Here is a 16,685-nt window from a genome sequence, read left to right as displayed (position 1 = left end):
CTGCAAAATAGGCGAGGTATCGGTGTAATTGTGGATTAGGCTGGACTCGAACAATTTGGAGAAGTCGTCATTGCTGATCATCTCCAGGCTAGTGTTTTGCCATGCGTGGTTTTGCGGGGGACGGTCGATTCGTCCCAAATCACATTCGTCCCAAGTCAATTCGTCCCAAAGTCGATTCGTCCCACAAGTTGATTTGTCCCAAAGTCGATTCGTCAGATTTAAGGTTAGCCCACTACTAACTCGCCAAATAAGCGCAAACAAATCCAAACAACTAACTGTTCACGCACACTGGCATGCGTAATTGTTCGTTACGCCATTTTGTTTTTGCCGACGTTATATACAAATACACCTTGCGTACAATGCTGAGTTATTAGTTAATAAATACAAATACACCGTACAAGTTATTAGTTAATAAATACAAATACACCGGACATTCAACGTACAAGTTATTAGTTAATAAATACAAATACACCGTACACGCAACGTAGAGTTTTAGTTAATAAATAAATACAAATACACCGTTCACGCAACGTTGAGTTATTAGTTAGCGTGTCAGTAACAGTTGGCATAGAAATTGACCCTGTTCAAGATCGTAATGCTGACCAAAAAATTAAAAAATGGACGAATGTGAATTGTGACGAATCGACTCGTGGGACGAATGTGAATTGGGACGAATCGACTTGTGGGACGAATGTGTTGGAACGAAAGTGAATTGGGACGAATTGACTGTGAATCTGTTTTGCAACTGGATCGAGTCTAGCAGTCAAATTATGCAGGCCATTGAGCCCTTTGATGATGATATTCAATTTTCTGTGGTGCAAAACCTGTCTGTTCATCTGCTGCTTGTGATGTGTTGGCTGATTCTGTAATCCATTTTGGGGTTAATTGAGTAAATTTGGTACATTGTCAATGGACCCGGTGAAAGCAAGGATCAAACTTGCAGAGATATTTCTACTAGCAAAAGGGGAAATGGTTACTGCAAGAGCTATTCGACAGTATGTCAAACACGTTCAAAATGCAACCAGCTAGCCAACCTCTGTTGAGGTTTGTGGCAGGAGGAATGGCATACTAGTTTAAGTAGTTGTTGGCTTCTGCTCAGCACTGCTTGTGTTTCCACGGTTTTAACCCCCCATCTTGGCTGGCCATCTTGGTATATCTATACATATTTTTCCACTATCAACCAAGGGCGACTATAGACGAACACTTGTACTTGCATTCCTGGGATTGTAGGTGTTTGTAGTCAATGTGGGCAGGTGTATTCCATTTCTCGGTTTAACACCACAACAGAGTCAGGGTGGACATAGCTAGTTTTGTCAGCCAATGACAACACATCAGTAGATGCTCTGGCTCCTTGGGCCACATGAACACACAATCTTCTGCAGGTGGTTAGCCAAACACATCAACTGGAAAGAGTTAAAGGCATATGACCCTCTGAAATGTTTCCTTCATTTCCACTGATTTAAACAGCACTCAAAAACTACTGACACTAAATGACATTGATAGTGCCACTCCTGTGAAGTCGAGGGTAGACACCACTCTTCTGAACACTACTAATTGACTAGCCGAGGAGACTACCCGGTGGCTCTGGACTGCTGTCAGTACCCCGATATAACATGTCTGCATCTCCAGAGAATTCCTGCTAATACACATACAATCTATATTCACGTTCAGATCACCATAAGGGTTTTTTTCAGAGGGACTGTTAAACACTATGCTCCTGTCCAGTCCATCTGAGATAGTACTACCTCGTTATACGACAGCCACTGGCAGCAACATCCATGGTAGGAAACGTAAAGTGTTTTTGTTAGTTTGGATAAAAGCATCACTAGGAAGACGTCATTAAACACTGTTCAAGGGGCTGTCTTGCATGCTGGTTCTTGTCATTAGTGTTGGATTGTCTTCAGCCAGGGACTACAAGCTACAATGAGCGTCACTTGCACAACATTATTACTGGCCGCTTTGACGGGAGATACAGTGAGTTACAAATTCCTTCTTTCACTGATAATTTAGCAGGCTGAACTGACCCCCCGCCCCAGGAACCAAGACCTGACGAACCGTGGGTGACAGCAGACCCTGTGCACAATGCAATACCAGGAGCTAGCATTAGCGGTGTACTCGGGCTCAGATTTTCACAAGCCACACAAAGGGAAACAGCAATTGTCAGCGAGTTGTACCACAATTTCCAGATGGATTCTGGAGACAATCAGCTTTGTATACGTTACAGACAAGATACATGATCTGAGAAATTTAACTCCCATGCATGTTGTGATAGTGCAGCATTATACCATGTGCTGGCAAGGGATTACTGGAAGTCATACTACACATTAATTCCTCATTAACTACAAGACATTTTCCCTGACAGTACCAGTTATCACCGACTGCATATATATAAATGTACCAAAATGAGCCAAGTACTGGTGAAAAGTACGGGTCGTACTTTTCAGAAAATAGCGAGTACGGGCGACATTTGTAGCGAGTACAGGTGATATTTGTAGCAAGTACGGGTGGTAATTTAGCAGTATATGGAGGTAATTTAGCAAGAGCGAGGGATAAAATGTAGCCAGTATGGAGGGTGGTGGTAAAATATAGCGAGTACGGGGTGAGGGTATTGCGGGGTAAAATGTACGGGATTTATACAACAATTACGGGTGCAGCAAAACACTCAATTGAGAAAGAAAATAGCAGTGGTACGAACTGAAACTAGTTCAATCTAACGAACCGAAACTAGTTCCACCTTACGAAAACTAAATGGGGACGTGAAGCAGCCATGTTAAATTAATTATATATTCACGCAATTTGACCCATATGACGTAGCAAAACGGACGCCTCGTAAACAACAGTGCCCCGTATATAACATTGTTTTACCGTAGTGAACATTTTTGTTGAGTAAGCTAGTTGAATCTATGGCATGATTAACGCCTCGGCTTCGAGGTGTGATCACGTTGAAGAGCGTAATTGTTTACATGGTGACAGCGCTTTTCAGAAAATAGCGAGTACGTGTGATATTTGTAGTGAGTACGTGTGATATTTGTAGCCAGTACGGATGGTATTCGTAATGAGTACGGGTGGTAATTTAGCGAGAACGAGTGATAAAATGTAGCCAGTATGGAGGGTGGTGGTAAAATATAGCGAGTAGGGGTGGGGGTATTGCGGGGTAAAATGTACGGGATTTATACAACAATTACGGGTGCAGCAAAACACTCCATTGAGAAAGAAAATAGCAGTGGTACGAACTGAAACTAGATCCATCTCAAAAAAACTAAATGGGGACGTGACGCAACAGTGTTCATAATAACATTTTTGTCTAAATATAACATTGTTTCAATGTAGTGAACATTTTTATTGAGTAAGCTAGTTGAATTTATGGCATGATTAACGCCTCGGCTTCGAGGTGTGATCACGTTGAAGACCGTAATTGCTTACATGGTGACAGCGCTTTTCAGAAAATAGCGAGTACGTGTGATATTTGTAGTGAGTACGTGTGATATTTGTAGTGAGTATGGGTGGTAATTTAGCGAGTACATGGAGGTAATTTAGCGAGAACGAGGGATAAAATGTAGCCAGTATGGAGGGTGGTGGTAAATTATAGCGAGTACGGGGTGAGGGTATTGCGGGGTAAAATGTACGGGATTTATACAACAATTACGGGTGCAGCAAAACACTCCATTGAGAAAGAAAATAGCAGTGGTACGAACTAAAACTAGTTCAATCTAACGAACCGAAACTAGTTCCATCTTACAAAAACTAAATGGAGACGTGAAGCAGCCATGTTTAATTAATTATATATTCACGCAATTTGACCCATATGACGTAGCAAAACGGACGCCTCGTAAACAAAAGTGCCCCGTAACTGACCAGACAAGTCTAATCATGGAGCTACAGAAATAAATAAATTGACTCATTCCCTTGGCGAGATGAGAGTGACGCAACAGTGTTCGTATATAACATTGTTTCACTGTAGCGTATACATTTTTATTGAGTGAGCTAGTTGAATCCATGGCATGATTAACACCTCGGCGTTGTCGAGGTGTGATCACGTTGAAGACCGTAATTGTTTTCGTGATGACAACACTATATGTGACACATAGATCTCTTTTAAACACGTCGTTTTACCGACATCCAAAATCAAGCCAAATTGAATGTATTCAGGCCCGTAGCTAGCACTTTTGAATAGGGGGTGTGAATTTTATAATATTCGAAAAGTGTGTTTATTTATTTATTAACACACAACATCCCCCGGAGGGGATGAAAAGGGTTACAAATCAGATATTAGTAAAAGAAAAATAACCACATAAAGAGTAAGGGAACAAAAAGGCATAAAAAAAAAAAAAAAAGATAAAAATTTGAATACAAGGAATGTATTACTGGCTTAGTTTGAGCTCTGTTAAATACATTTTTAGCTCCGCTGTCGACTATTGCTACGTTCGCACGACAGCATTTTATCGGAGCCCAAAGGCTCGAGCCGGCTCGAGCCAGCAAAAATGGCCGTGTGAACGCGTTCGGCTCGAGCCAAGTTCGGCTCCACTAAACCGTCGGGGTTGAACTCCGATAGGGTTGAGTCCCGGCATGGCTCCGAACGTGTAAACGCATCGGGGCCCAACTATCGGAGCCGAAATCACGCCCTCAATCGTCTTCTTCGAGTAACCTCTCATTTCAATCTTTCATAATTTCACGCAATTTCCCGCTTGAATAAGAGGTACGCGGCCTAGTGTATAATAACGAATCATTGCGATAGATTGATAGCTCAATGGGAAACAAAAAATGGCGTACGAAATTATGCGACAAAAACTTGAAAGAACGACTGAACGGAACTTTTTAAAGACACTAAAGATAAAAATCGTAGAAGCGATCGCGGTACGGTGACGTGTTTCTGGTAGATTTAGATTCTTCCATAGTCCGTCTATGATAGATAGAGAGAATCTGTGATTCTTCCTAGAAGTTTTAATAGATATCACCACAGTTGAATAGTTACAAAATGGTAATTTTGCATGACAATAACTTGAGCGAATATTTTTATATTTTAGCTGCCGTGTTTCCTGTTTATTCGAGATACTAGTACCAAATTTAAAATACCAGTCATTGTCTTTTCTACCTCCATGGTCAGGCTCCTTTTTCTCCTAGCTCAGCAGCATCATGTCATGTAAAGAAAAAAACACAAGCACGACACTAAAATCGTTTTCAGTCACTAATTATTCAAGGGCACTGTTCCGCTCGGCTCTGATCGAACTGAATCTAACTCTGGCAGATCTCGGCTCTCGTTCGGCTCCCGACCGTATGAACGCATTGTAGATAATCTCTTGTTAATCCGTGGGAGGAGCAGTAGATCGGCTCCGATAGAATGCTGCCGTGTGAACATAGCATTTGTCGAGCGGAGCTTATCATATGAGTGATTGTCCGTCGTCGTCCGTGTCAATGTTTTACTTTTTCGACTTCTTCTTGAAAACTACAAGCCTGAATGCTTTGATACTTGGTGTATATGTACCTTGGGTAGACCTCTCTTAGGTTTGTTCATTTCATGTTGATATCTTCAATTCTCTGATTTTGGTGAAAATTTTGGTCATTTTTGGTAAAAAGTGATATTTTCGACTTCTTGTTAAAAACCGCAAGTGCAATTGCTTTGATATTACATATATAGGTACTACATGTGGACCTCTCGTCGCTTGAAAACTTACAGATACAGAGCTATATGATATATGGTGTGGCAGTTTGTGTAGCGACGAAGTAAGCCCAGACTGTCAGTATAGCATAATTGCATAAAATTATTGACAAAAGATCAGCCCTTAGATCATTATAAAATGGACATATAAAAACAAAGTGAATTTCAATTGTCTACCATGCTAAGTTCAAACGTATCACTGCAAAAACTAAAAATGTATTGATCTAACTGTATTTTTGTGTGTCTGCCTAATTCAACATTATGTTATAGTCATATATATATTTTAGTCTATAATTGCTTGCCAATAAATCTTCCAGGTTATAATACTACATTGATTTTTCCGAAAGTACACAGCCTGGATGAATGTGAAATTGGGGCATGCCATTCTTGCTGACAACAATTTTTTTAATCTTTAAAATTCTTCCCTAAGAAAATTGCACTATCTGCAACTTGTTTTTCAAACCAGACAATGCCGAAATCATATTTGAACAGGCATTTGTTATGTGGGTTTCCCAAGTAAGTCTGCGGGTCTTGTCTAATCGTTTAAGCATGATATAACATGTTTTGGGGTTCCAGCTATTTATTATTTAATTTTAACCAGCATAAGATACAACACATGAAATAACCACAGCATAATGGCATCCTTCCACATTCGTCCAACATCGCTACATTGTTTGTACAACTATTAATGCTAAGTACATATATATGCAAAATGTTGTCTGTACCCTCTCGATTTCCGAATTTTGGTACATCCATATCGCTACCATAAGAAATAGCTGGCACAATGATTGCATCAAACAAATTAAATGCACTAACCAATGGCATACTACCAAGTTTCTTGCAGTACGTAAATTTGTTGGTTCACTGTAAATCTGTTTTTAGAGGGCGGTAAAATAATATGCATATACCGGTAGTAGCAGTTTAGCAGCGGTCTCAATAAACTTCAATGACTACATCTCCTTTTTATGAACCCACTAAAAATTTTCTAAGACATCAAAAAAAAAAACGTGTAAAAAAATATGTTTGAAAAATATAATTTATCGCATAGTTTCAGTGCTGAAGCAACACTGTGGGATAACTTTTTGGCTGCAATCATTTTTTTTAATGATGTTTTTTTAATGATGTACACTATGTCCAATAACACAGGCTACACGTACTAATACAATAAGTTAACTACATTTGGCTGATACACTAAGAACAAAACAGTATATATGCCATCATTAACTTGAAGAATACAAAACTAATGAACCAATATGAAAGTACAGTGTGGTGTTGCCGTCTCAATCCCGTTCGAACCCCGCACTTTACTAACTGAGCGAACTAGCACAAGACAAACGAACCTATTCAGGACCATCACATCCTTCAGAAAGTGACTACTATTACATTGTTTCAATGTTGTTTTAATATTTAACATCAGCTGCTTGAACGCGATCTTCATTACACCATCGCGGAATCGCCGAATAAAAGCTTGCCCATTTATAACAACCTGTTTTGATTGGCTGCTGTTGAACTGACACGACGTAACTTCACGATTGACATTTAAAGCTCGTTGCCACCTAAATGCTCATTACTATGCAATTTCAACTGAGTCAAGTGATTTAAACGATGATAATTATTTTAATTAATACTGTTTGTTTTATTATTTTCTAATCTACGATCATAAATCTAATATTCACTTCCAAAATTTAGGGGGTTCGACCGACCCCCCCCCCCCCCCAAACTACGGGCCTGGTATTCCTGCACGCGTGATTTGTTTTTGCCTAGAAATTATTGTGCAGAATATGATTTGGAACATACTTGTGACTAGCTTATTGCTAGCTTTCAAGAGCTGTGGATAATTAAAATTCGTGCACAATAGACTGTGCGCAAAATACACACTCCTTTGTTATTTACCACATATTTCTCTACTAGGTCTATGGTTATATTTAGACACAAGTGTCATTACGAACACTGTTGCGTCACTCTCGTCGGGAAAAGAGGGATGAGTCTATTTATTATTGTAGTTTCAAGATTACACTTGTCTGGTCAGTTACGCGGCACCATTTTTTACGAAGCGTCCGCTTTGCTACGTCATAGGGATCAAATTGCGTGAATATATAATTAATTGAACATGGCTGCTTCACGTCCCCATTTAGTTTTCGTAAGATGGAACTAGTTTCCTACGGTGGCCCACAGGTGTCACATCATGTTATTTATGTGTTATTTCCCGTAACACAGACTTTGTTGCTCGAAACACAAATTTAACTTACAAAACAAAACTTTAATTTCGCGCAACACAACTTTATTTTACAAAACAAAACTTTAATTTCGCGCAACACAACTTTATTTTACAAAACAAAACTTAATTTCCTCGAAACACAAATTTAACTTACAATACAAAACTTCAATTTCGCACAACACAGCTTTATATTATCGCAACACAACTTTATTTTACAAAACAAAACTTAAATTTATCGCAACACATCTTAATTTTACAAAACAAAACTTAAATTTATCGCAACATAACTTTATTTTACAAAACAAAACTTAATTTTTTCGCAACACAACTTTACTTTACAAAACAAAACTTAAATTTCTCGCAACACAACTTTACTTAGCAAAACAAAACTTAAATTTCTCGCAACACAACTTTACTTTACAAAACAAAACTTAAATTTCTCGCAACGCAACTTTACTTTACAAAACAAAACTTAAATTTCTCGCAACACAACTTTATTTTACAAAACAAAACTTAAATTTATCGCAACACAATTTTACTTTACAAAACGAAACTTAAATTTCTCGCAACACAACTTTATTTTACGTAACGAAACTCAAATTTCTTGCAACACAACTTTAACAAAACAAAACTTTAGATTTCTGCAGAAGAAACAAAATTTCCCTCATGATTAATTTCATTCACAAAACAAAATTTTAATTTACAAAAATATATTTTCAATTCTCGCAACAGAAACCTAATTTTTCACAACACAAATTTAACTTCACATACCACAACTTTATCTTATGACAAAATAACTTTAATTCACACAACAATACTATAAATGTTCGTTATATACACTTAAATTCACACAACAAATCTAATTTCTTGCAAACAAAACTAATTTAAAAACACCACTTTAATTACCAAACGAAAAAACATTTTCCACAGTATAACTTTCATTTATCAAAGCACAGCATTAATTTAATGAAAACACAACTTCATGTTGTTTTTTAAAAACACAACTTTATTTTTCACTATTAATAATTTCTCAGATTTCAAACATTTCAAAAAGATACAAAACTTAAATTTCAAAAACCTTTTTATTATATACAACGGAAGATAGCTATGTATCCCACAATTCACTGCATTGGCAGCCATATTTGTGTAGTACTTACACTGTATACACATCACTTAGGTATATCGTACGTACATTTGCTAAGGCTGCAGCACATGAAGGGAATGATTATGATGCAGCTGCAGCAGCTGATTCTAATGAAATTGACGATGAAGAATTGATAAAGTACTTTTTCTTCAGTGGGTATCAGTATGACGAAATCCTTAATTTTCTTTCAAAGTATTATGATATAAATATAAGCAAGAGTACATTGATGAGGAGACTTAAGCAATACGGATTGAGGAGAAGAACACCCGACTACGATATTAATTTTATAAGAGGAACAATTGCACAAATGTTAGACGGTCCTGATTGTATTGGCGGATACAGAACAGTGTGGCATACACTTCAGCTACAAGGTATCCGAGTTCCACGAATTGTAGTGCAGGAACTCCTGCGTGAGTTGGACCCCGAATGAACAGAGCTGCGAAAAGCACACCCACTTAAAAGAAGAGTCTACCTCTCTCCTGGACCAAATTTTTCCTGGCATGCCGATGAAGCCATTTGGTTTTCCTATTCACGGTTGTATAGATGGTTACAGTATAAAAATACTATGGCTATTTGTTACACGTTCCAATAATTCACCAGACAATATAGCCAGGTATTATGTGGATGCAGTTCGGGAGTTCAATGGATGCCCAATACAACTAGATACCGACCTAGGCACCGACAATGGCACAATGGCTGCCATTCATTGTTTCTTCAGAGATGATGCCGATACTCATAGATACGTTACATCTCAGCATAATCAAAGAATTGAGGGATGGTGGTCATTTTTAAGAAGAAATCGTTCTACATGGTGGATTAATTTGTTCAAAGACTTAGAGGCTCAATGAATGTTGGATACCAACAGCAAATTACAAAAAGAGTGTTTGTGGTTTTGCTTCGCAAGTTTGCTTCAAACATATTTGGATCATGTATTACAGCACTGGAATACACACTACATTAGAAGGTCAAAACACGACACTGCAAGCGGAAGACCAGATTCACTATATTATTTGCCTGAATACCACATGGGAGCAGAACACTTGGCATTACCTGTACCAGATACAGAGATGGAGTATGCACATACCCAGATTATTGATGTGGAGGAAGACTGTGAATACCAGGGTTATTTTCAATATGTAGTAAACACATGTAATTTTGCAAAACCTAATGACTGGAAAGAAGCACTAGAATTGTATAAACATTTAGTTCACTATGCATATAATGGAATTTGAATCTCTGCATGAATTATCATTGATTTTGTAGTTTACTTAGAAAGTTATGATTCATAGTTTATACAGATATACCATTTTGTGTATCTGAATCACCATACATTTATAGTTTCATATGTGATGAGAAAGAGATTAACGCTCCTCAATCATTATTAACACGTTTTATTTAATAATGAGTTTTAGCATGAATCATCAATTCACTGTGTACGAGAAATATGCATCCACACTTTACAAATGTTAGATGATGTCTTAACATCATAGTGTATACATTATCTACTACATGCAAATCTGATTTTAATATTATATACTGCAACTGTGGGGCATGTATGGAAGGTGATCATCATGGAAGGTGAATTGTATTTCAGAAAGAACATAATTTGTTTATATTGATGCCATTCCACTCTTTCCACTGACATGTGTAAACAACTATTTTACCAAAAATAAATAAGAAAGGTTGTTTTCCAACACACTAAAGACAATGTTTTATTCAAGCAGTGAATACTTAATATACTTGTATTTGTATACTAAGACACAAACCTGTAAACATGTGCAACTGTAATTTTATAATTGATTAAAGCCGCAATCAAAGTGTTTTTTAATAAATAACATTGTTTGGACTATCACATACTATAAGGGTCTATGTGAACCAACAGAAAGATATAACATGGACTCCTAAAATCTAACATTTAGCTACTAACTATATAACAAATATACAATATAACTACCCTAGTATGTTTTACCATGTACACTGCATGTAAATATATTAGGCACAACCAAAACCTTTGGCGTTTGCAATACCAAATTCCATAGCATTCTTGAATTCATTGTATGTATTGTGAACAACTGGTAAGCTAAGAATACCAGCACAAGTATTGGTCTTTGGAAACTTTGAATGCATTTCATCTGCTTCTTTCTCATGAAGGAACTGTACTTCCAGTTGCAACCCGAAAACAAACTCACAACAGCCTGTACTGAACATAAGAATTTGTGCAAGAGTTAGCTGAGATTCACTTTCTTCCACATCTTGTAGAAAATCTGCCCAGTGGGCAAGTACTCTGCTTTCTACATTATATGCAGTTGATCCATTTTCACTTCTTGTAATAACAACTTTCTCGGATACTGCAAATGTCGCAGCAGTGAGTGGTACAGCCTCATAACAAAATGCTGGCTTGAAGACAGAGGGATACTCTTGGATTGCTGCCAATACACCAAGGGTAGAGAGACCATTCTTGAATTGGTCTAGAGCTGTTTTTGTTCTCCCAAATAGGTACCATTTGATAGTGTCCCGAATAACGTTTTCCTTGTCATCTTCACTTTGAATGTGCTTCCATGTACCTGCAAGTTCTAGTAGATTTTCTAGAGTTCCGCTTATAACACTGTTTGCTTCTTCAACATTAACATTCCTCAGTTTGAGCAAATCGTCTTTCACTGCAGAACCCACAGGAAGATCTTCTGTTGTATGTTTTACTGACTCTGTTCCATGTACTATCACATTGAAAAAATGGTCTGCAAAACAGTGGGGTGCACGACCTCCATGAACCAATGACATAGCAATTATTTGGCCTACCAAATAATATTCATTTTCATCAACAGATTTACTAATGCATGTAAGAAACTTGGTAGTTGAAGTACCATCTAACAGATGGGATCCTACAATATGGTTCATAGTCAAAGCCAACATTTCCCGCATTGGGCCACCTTCATCAACAGCACCTTCTGAAGAGCCCTCATCATCAGTGAATTTAACAGAAATTTTGTTAAACGGACTGAATGACTTGCGCTTGAGTCCTCTTTTGACACAATCAAATAGCTGGTTTCTTGAAATGTTAAACTTTGATATTGTATCAAGGTTAATTTGTTCAGCTAATATACTCAATATATCCTCAAGGGGTGATGTTTGAGATAACTTTTGAACATCTTCTGTATCAGATATGTGACAAACCTTTTCATCTCTGAATAAGGAAGCATACACACCATCAGCACCATTTTTATCGTATGCACCTGATGGTCCAGGCATATTAGTGTTTGCAGAAACAGCTGAACACGATGATGATGAACGTTCTGTTCTTGTAGTTGATTCTTTTTTTCTAAGCTTTCTAGATTGTGGATACTCATCTATTATATCTTCCACAATGGTTCCTGTATTTTCATCCAATTGCTGTGTTATTAGTCGAGCATCGGTCCACTGTCATTCTCTTTCCCAGAAACCTCATATACTCCTTCAGAGGTGTTATAGTCTTCCTCTGTGCAGAGATACATGCAAATCCTCTGGTAACCCTTCCCAAGTTCCTCTCTATATCGACACAGAGAAAAGAATTCCTTGCTTTGCTGACCAGGTATAAAGGTTGCTTGTGAACCATCTTTTAACAACAGTAAATATGTCTGATCTTCCTGGATGTCACTTCTTCTGAAAGCTTTCCATTTGTTCAATCCATGTTGAAGAATTGAATACTAATTAGCATCTCTCTCTATTTTAATTGGTTGGCGCTTACCCCACCTAGGCTTCAACTCACACTTCTTTTCATCGAAATACATGATGCCAACATTTATACTGACTATCTCTTCTTTATCACATATTTTCCTTTCCTTCTTTTTGGATGATATTTTCCGAAAAGCTGTTGATGTTTTTTCTTGTTTGAATGTCTCAAAAGACTTGATTTTTCCAAACTGCGGCTTTTCGTTTACTTTATCATCTGAAATAATATTAGAAATAAGTGAAATAATGAGATATAATAGTTTTAATTAAATATGCAAACGTTTATGTCGTTTGTTAATGGTTTAACTAGTATGGAAATTATGTAGTTTAATATTTGCGACTAGTACTGAGGTTTTAGAGATATCACAGAAACAAGCTTTGTATGCCTATAGACACAGCTTATATGCATAAACACAGGCAGCACTACAGCTGAAGTTAAACACACAGTATTTGTGTATAAATATGAGGTAATGCATATAAACACAAATACTAGAGTAAATATAATTTTTATCCTGACCAGCAAAACACAAACGAGATGATGCGCATGTGCTGAATGTAATGGAGGCATGAAGTACAAATAAGGAATACTTTATATAATATATTACAAACACATCTTCAAAATTCATAATGCAGAAATTGTGTTTATTGCATGCAAAATGATTGAAATGTCTTATTTTTTACATAGACTTGTCTTTTTCATTGCTATTTACAGGAAGTACATGTGCTTCTAATAGAGCAAATGTGGCATTTAAAAAGATAACTGCAAGCAATGATCAGGGTGGTTCCACGTACCTATGGATAAAAAATATTTAATGAAATAATGAGCATATATGATGACTTGATATGTTGGTCATATATCTTGTCAGACAACAAAATTATAGCATCAGTTGCTTGTCCCTCAGACCCTGTCTGCAACATTACTTAAGATATTACATGATATGCATATTATTTGAGTCATACGACCATATATAGTCATCTGATACATTAGTCATATCACATTGTCAGATACCTTCATTAAAGCACTAGTTGCATGTCACTAATTGCAGCAGTACTGCATATTAAGGACACATGAAGGTAATTAATATTTATAAAATAATTAATGGATTTCAACTCTGCAGTAATCAGCTCTGGGGATTATTCAAAAGCACGTATGTAGCTAGTTTTATTGAAAGTTGATGAGTGGTACTCAAATTATCTGTGGAGCACCTATAAATTGGTTAATTTATGCAAATTAGGCAATTAGTGAGCATAAAATTTAACCCTAAACTGAACATGTATATGGTTTATCCCAGAGCATATATGTACCAAATTTCATTGAAATCTGGTAAGTGTCTGAGATATTGGTGGAAATTCTAAATATTGGCAAACTAATATGTAAATTAGGTCATTTATATGCACGGATTTCACCCAAAAATTATTCAGGTCTGAGCATTATTTCAGAGCATCTATGTACCAAGTTTTATTAAAACTCAGTAATTGGTTCTTGAGATATCTGTGGAACAGACAGACATACATACATACACAGACACACTAACCGGAAAAACACCCATTGTGTGCTTCCTATGTGTCAATGCATTAATGCAAATAGTTGTAAACATGCACATAGAAGATGCTGACATTGAAGGAAAGTCTGGCCTAACATCATGCCCCCATATGAAAGAGTTCCACAAATGCAGGCAAATGCAGTGTACAGTTATTCTACATCACTTTTCGTTCTCTAGATATTCCCCTTTTTAATTGGAATGTGTTGTCTACCATTTTGATTTTCAAATCAAGAAATTATGGGTAAAATATAACACTACACCCACTGTTGTAGCAAATTATATAAATATTAATATATATAATAATTATTAATATCAGTATGTTGCAAAGACACAAACATGAAAGATAATGTCAAAAATATGAAATAAATATCCTTTTTTTGGTCATTGAAAATATTTTGTTATATAACCAGTATATAATCTACTTCATAAATTGTATAAAATATTAAAAAAATGAGTATTTAGTATAAAAATGTGGATATAAATATTACATGAATTTTATAACATTTTAATCCACTGATGACTTACTGACAACTGACACTGACAACTCATTGCATTGCATTACTTTAACCAATGTTTATATTTATATCATTTTTATGTATTTTTATATCAATAAATTATGTTGTACTTCATGCACCTAACACATTGCATATTCTAAATTCCTTAATATCACTTATCTTATCACATTACTATGCTGTGTATATTCACAGTAGTGATGTTTAGTGTGAAATATCACTAACTGGTATTTCACACTAAACAATGCAATGACCACAACAAAATAATGAAGGTTTAGGTTTGTGAATAATACAGTAACTGGCCCATGAATTCACTCGTATCAACCAGCAACCATGTTAACAAGTTATATCAGGTATAACTTCATAATATATATTTAGATATAACAAATGAAATAGTTTGTTCGACCCGACCCATTGTGATTTTGATCCACATCAAAGAAACTCTGTGGCCATGTGGACGACAAAGCACCTAAATTCATGATCGTAGCGTCCTGCCACAGGCGCTCGGTACGTTTCTTGGATAGTAAAAAGTCAGTGTGTATACTTAGTCAGTCGCCGGTACATTTGGTACATACCGGCGACTGACTAAATGTGTCGACCCTTCTAATTATTCAAGAAACGGCCCGAGCGCCTGTCAGGAGTTTCCTGTGGGACAGACTATCGCCAACAAATTACTCGAATCCCCTTGTAGCCCGTATATTATATTTTAAAACCAGCCTGCATAGAATTTGGAAACATAGTGTACTTACCGGCATTTTTATTCTCAGCGTACACTACAAATAGTGGGCACGTTTCATCCCATTCATTTCTTGGAGGACACAGAACTCCGCAATCCAGTTTGATGCCACGGAAACATCCGCGGTCGTCACTTGCAGTTGTTCTTGGCCTGTATCGTAAACCAGATGCACCGAGGAATTGTGCCTGTAGAGTGCTTAAGAGCAAAGTTCTATTGTGCTTTAGAGGCAATTCAATCGGTTCGCCGTTTTCTTTATCAGCAACTTTCAAATACATTGACATTTTGGCCATGTATACAAATACTAGCAGTCAATACAAAAATGGCGGTCAATTTGCTTGGGGAATTCTGGGATATATTGCCAACTTCCGTTTTCATAAACAAAGTTTTGTTTTGGGAAATTAAAGTTTTGTTTCGTGAAGTGAAAGTTGTGTTTTTAAAAATTAAAGTTGTAGTCTGAGAAAAGAAATTTGTGTTGTAAGAAATTAAGTTTCTGTTGCGAGAATTTAAAGCATTGATTTGTAAATTAGTCGTGTATTGGGTGTTTTTTCCTTGCTTTGTAAATTAGAGTTTTGTGAAATAAAATTGTGCTGCAAAAAGTTAGATTTGTGTTGTAAAAGATTAGGTTTCTATTGCGAGAATTTCAAATTTTGTTTTGTAAATTCAAGTTTTGTTTTGTAAAAATAAAGTTGTGTTACGATAAATTGGATTTGGTGTTGCGAGTATTTAAAGTATTGTTTTGTAAAATACTGTTGTACATGGGAGAAATTAAGTTGGTGTTACTGGAAGTGGAAGTTTGCTTGTGAATTAAATTTGTGTTTCAAAAAATGTAGTTTGTGTTGCGGGAAATAAAACATGATGTGACATCTGTGGGCCACCGTAAGTTTCTGTTCGTTAGATTGAACTAGTTTCAGTTCGTACCACTGATATTTTCTTTCTCACCCGTTGCACCCGTAATTGTTGTATAAATCCTGTACATTTTACCCCGCAATACCTCCACCCCTACTCGCTACATTTTATAACTCGTACTCGCTAAATTATCTCCATGCACTCGCTACAAATACCACCCATACTCGCTACAAATATCACCCGTACTCGCTACAAATGTCACCCGTACTAGTATCACGGGGGAAAATCTTCTCCTCGGGGTTCTCCACACTTGTCAGGGGGGAA

The 16,685-nt window shown here is 36.7% G+C and overlaps 2 protein-coding genes and 1 pseudogene across 2 annotated transcripts; all 3 read right to left on the bottom strand.

The window, feature by feature from the left end:
- Window positions 1-11,010: 11,010 nt before the first annotated feature.
- Window positions 11,011-12,264, bottom strand: LOC100369740 (G2/M phase-specific E3 ubiquitin-protein ligase-like). Its single transcript, XM_002741407.1, has one exon. It carries the CDS (start codon window positions 12,262-12,264, stop codon window positions 11,011-11,013), a length of 1,254 nt encoding a protein of 417 aa, XP_002741453.1.
- A 149-nt stretch (window positions 12,265-12,413) lies between these two features.
- On the bottom strand, window positions 12,414-13,423 carry LOC146748062 (uncharacterized; annotated as a pseudogene).
- On the bottom strand, window positions 13,296-15,833 carry LOC144342872 (TAR DNA-binding protein 43-like). Its single transcript, XM_078005738.2, has 2 exons — window positions 15,529-15,833; window positions 13,296-13,515 (listed from the first exon to the last, which is right to left on the bottom strand). The coding sequence occupies exons 1-2, from the start codon at window positions 15,803-15,805 to the stop codon at window positions 13,472-13,474; spliced, it is 321 nt and encodes a 106-aa protein (XP_077861864.1). The 5' UTR covers window positions 15,806-15,833; the 3' UTR covers window positions 13,296-13,471.
- Window positions 15,834-16,685: the final 852 nt, after the last annotated feature.

Source organism: Saccoglossus kowalevskii, chromosome 2 (assembly GCF_978046115.1).
Source record: "Saccoglossus kowalevskii chromosome 2, keSacKowa6.1, whole genome shotgun sequence".
Classification (NCBI taxonomy): domain Eukaryota; kingdom Metazoa; phylum Hemichordata; class Enteropneusta; family Harrimaniidae; genus Saccoglossus; species Saccoglossus kowalevskii.
This window is presented reverse-complemented; position numbering and strand designations above follow the sequence as displayed.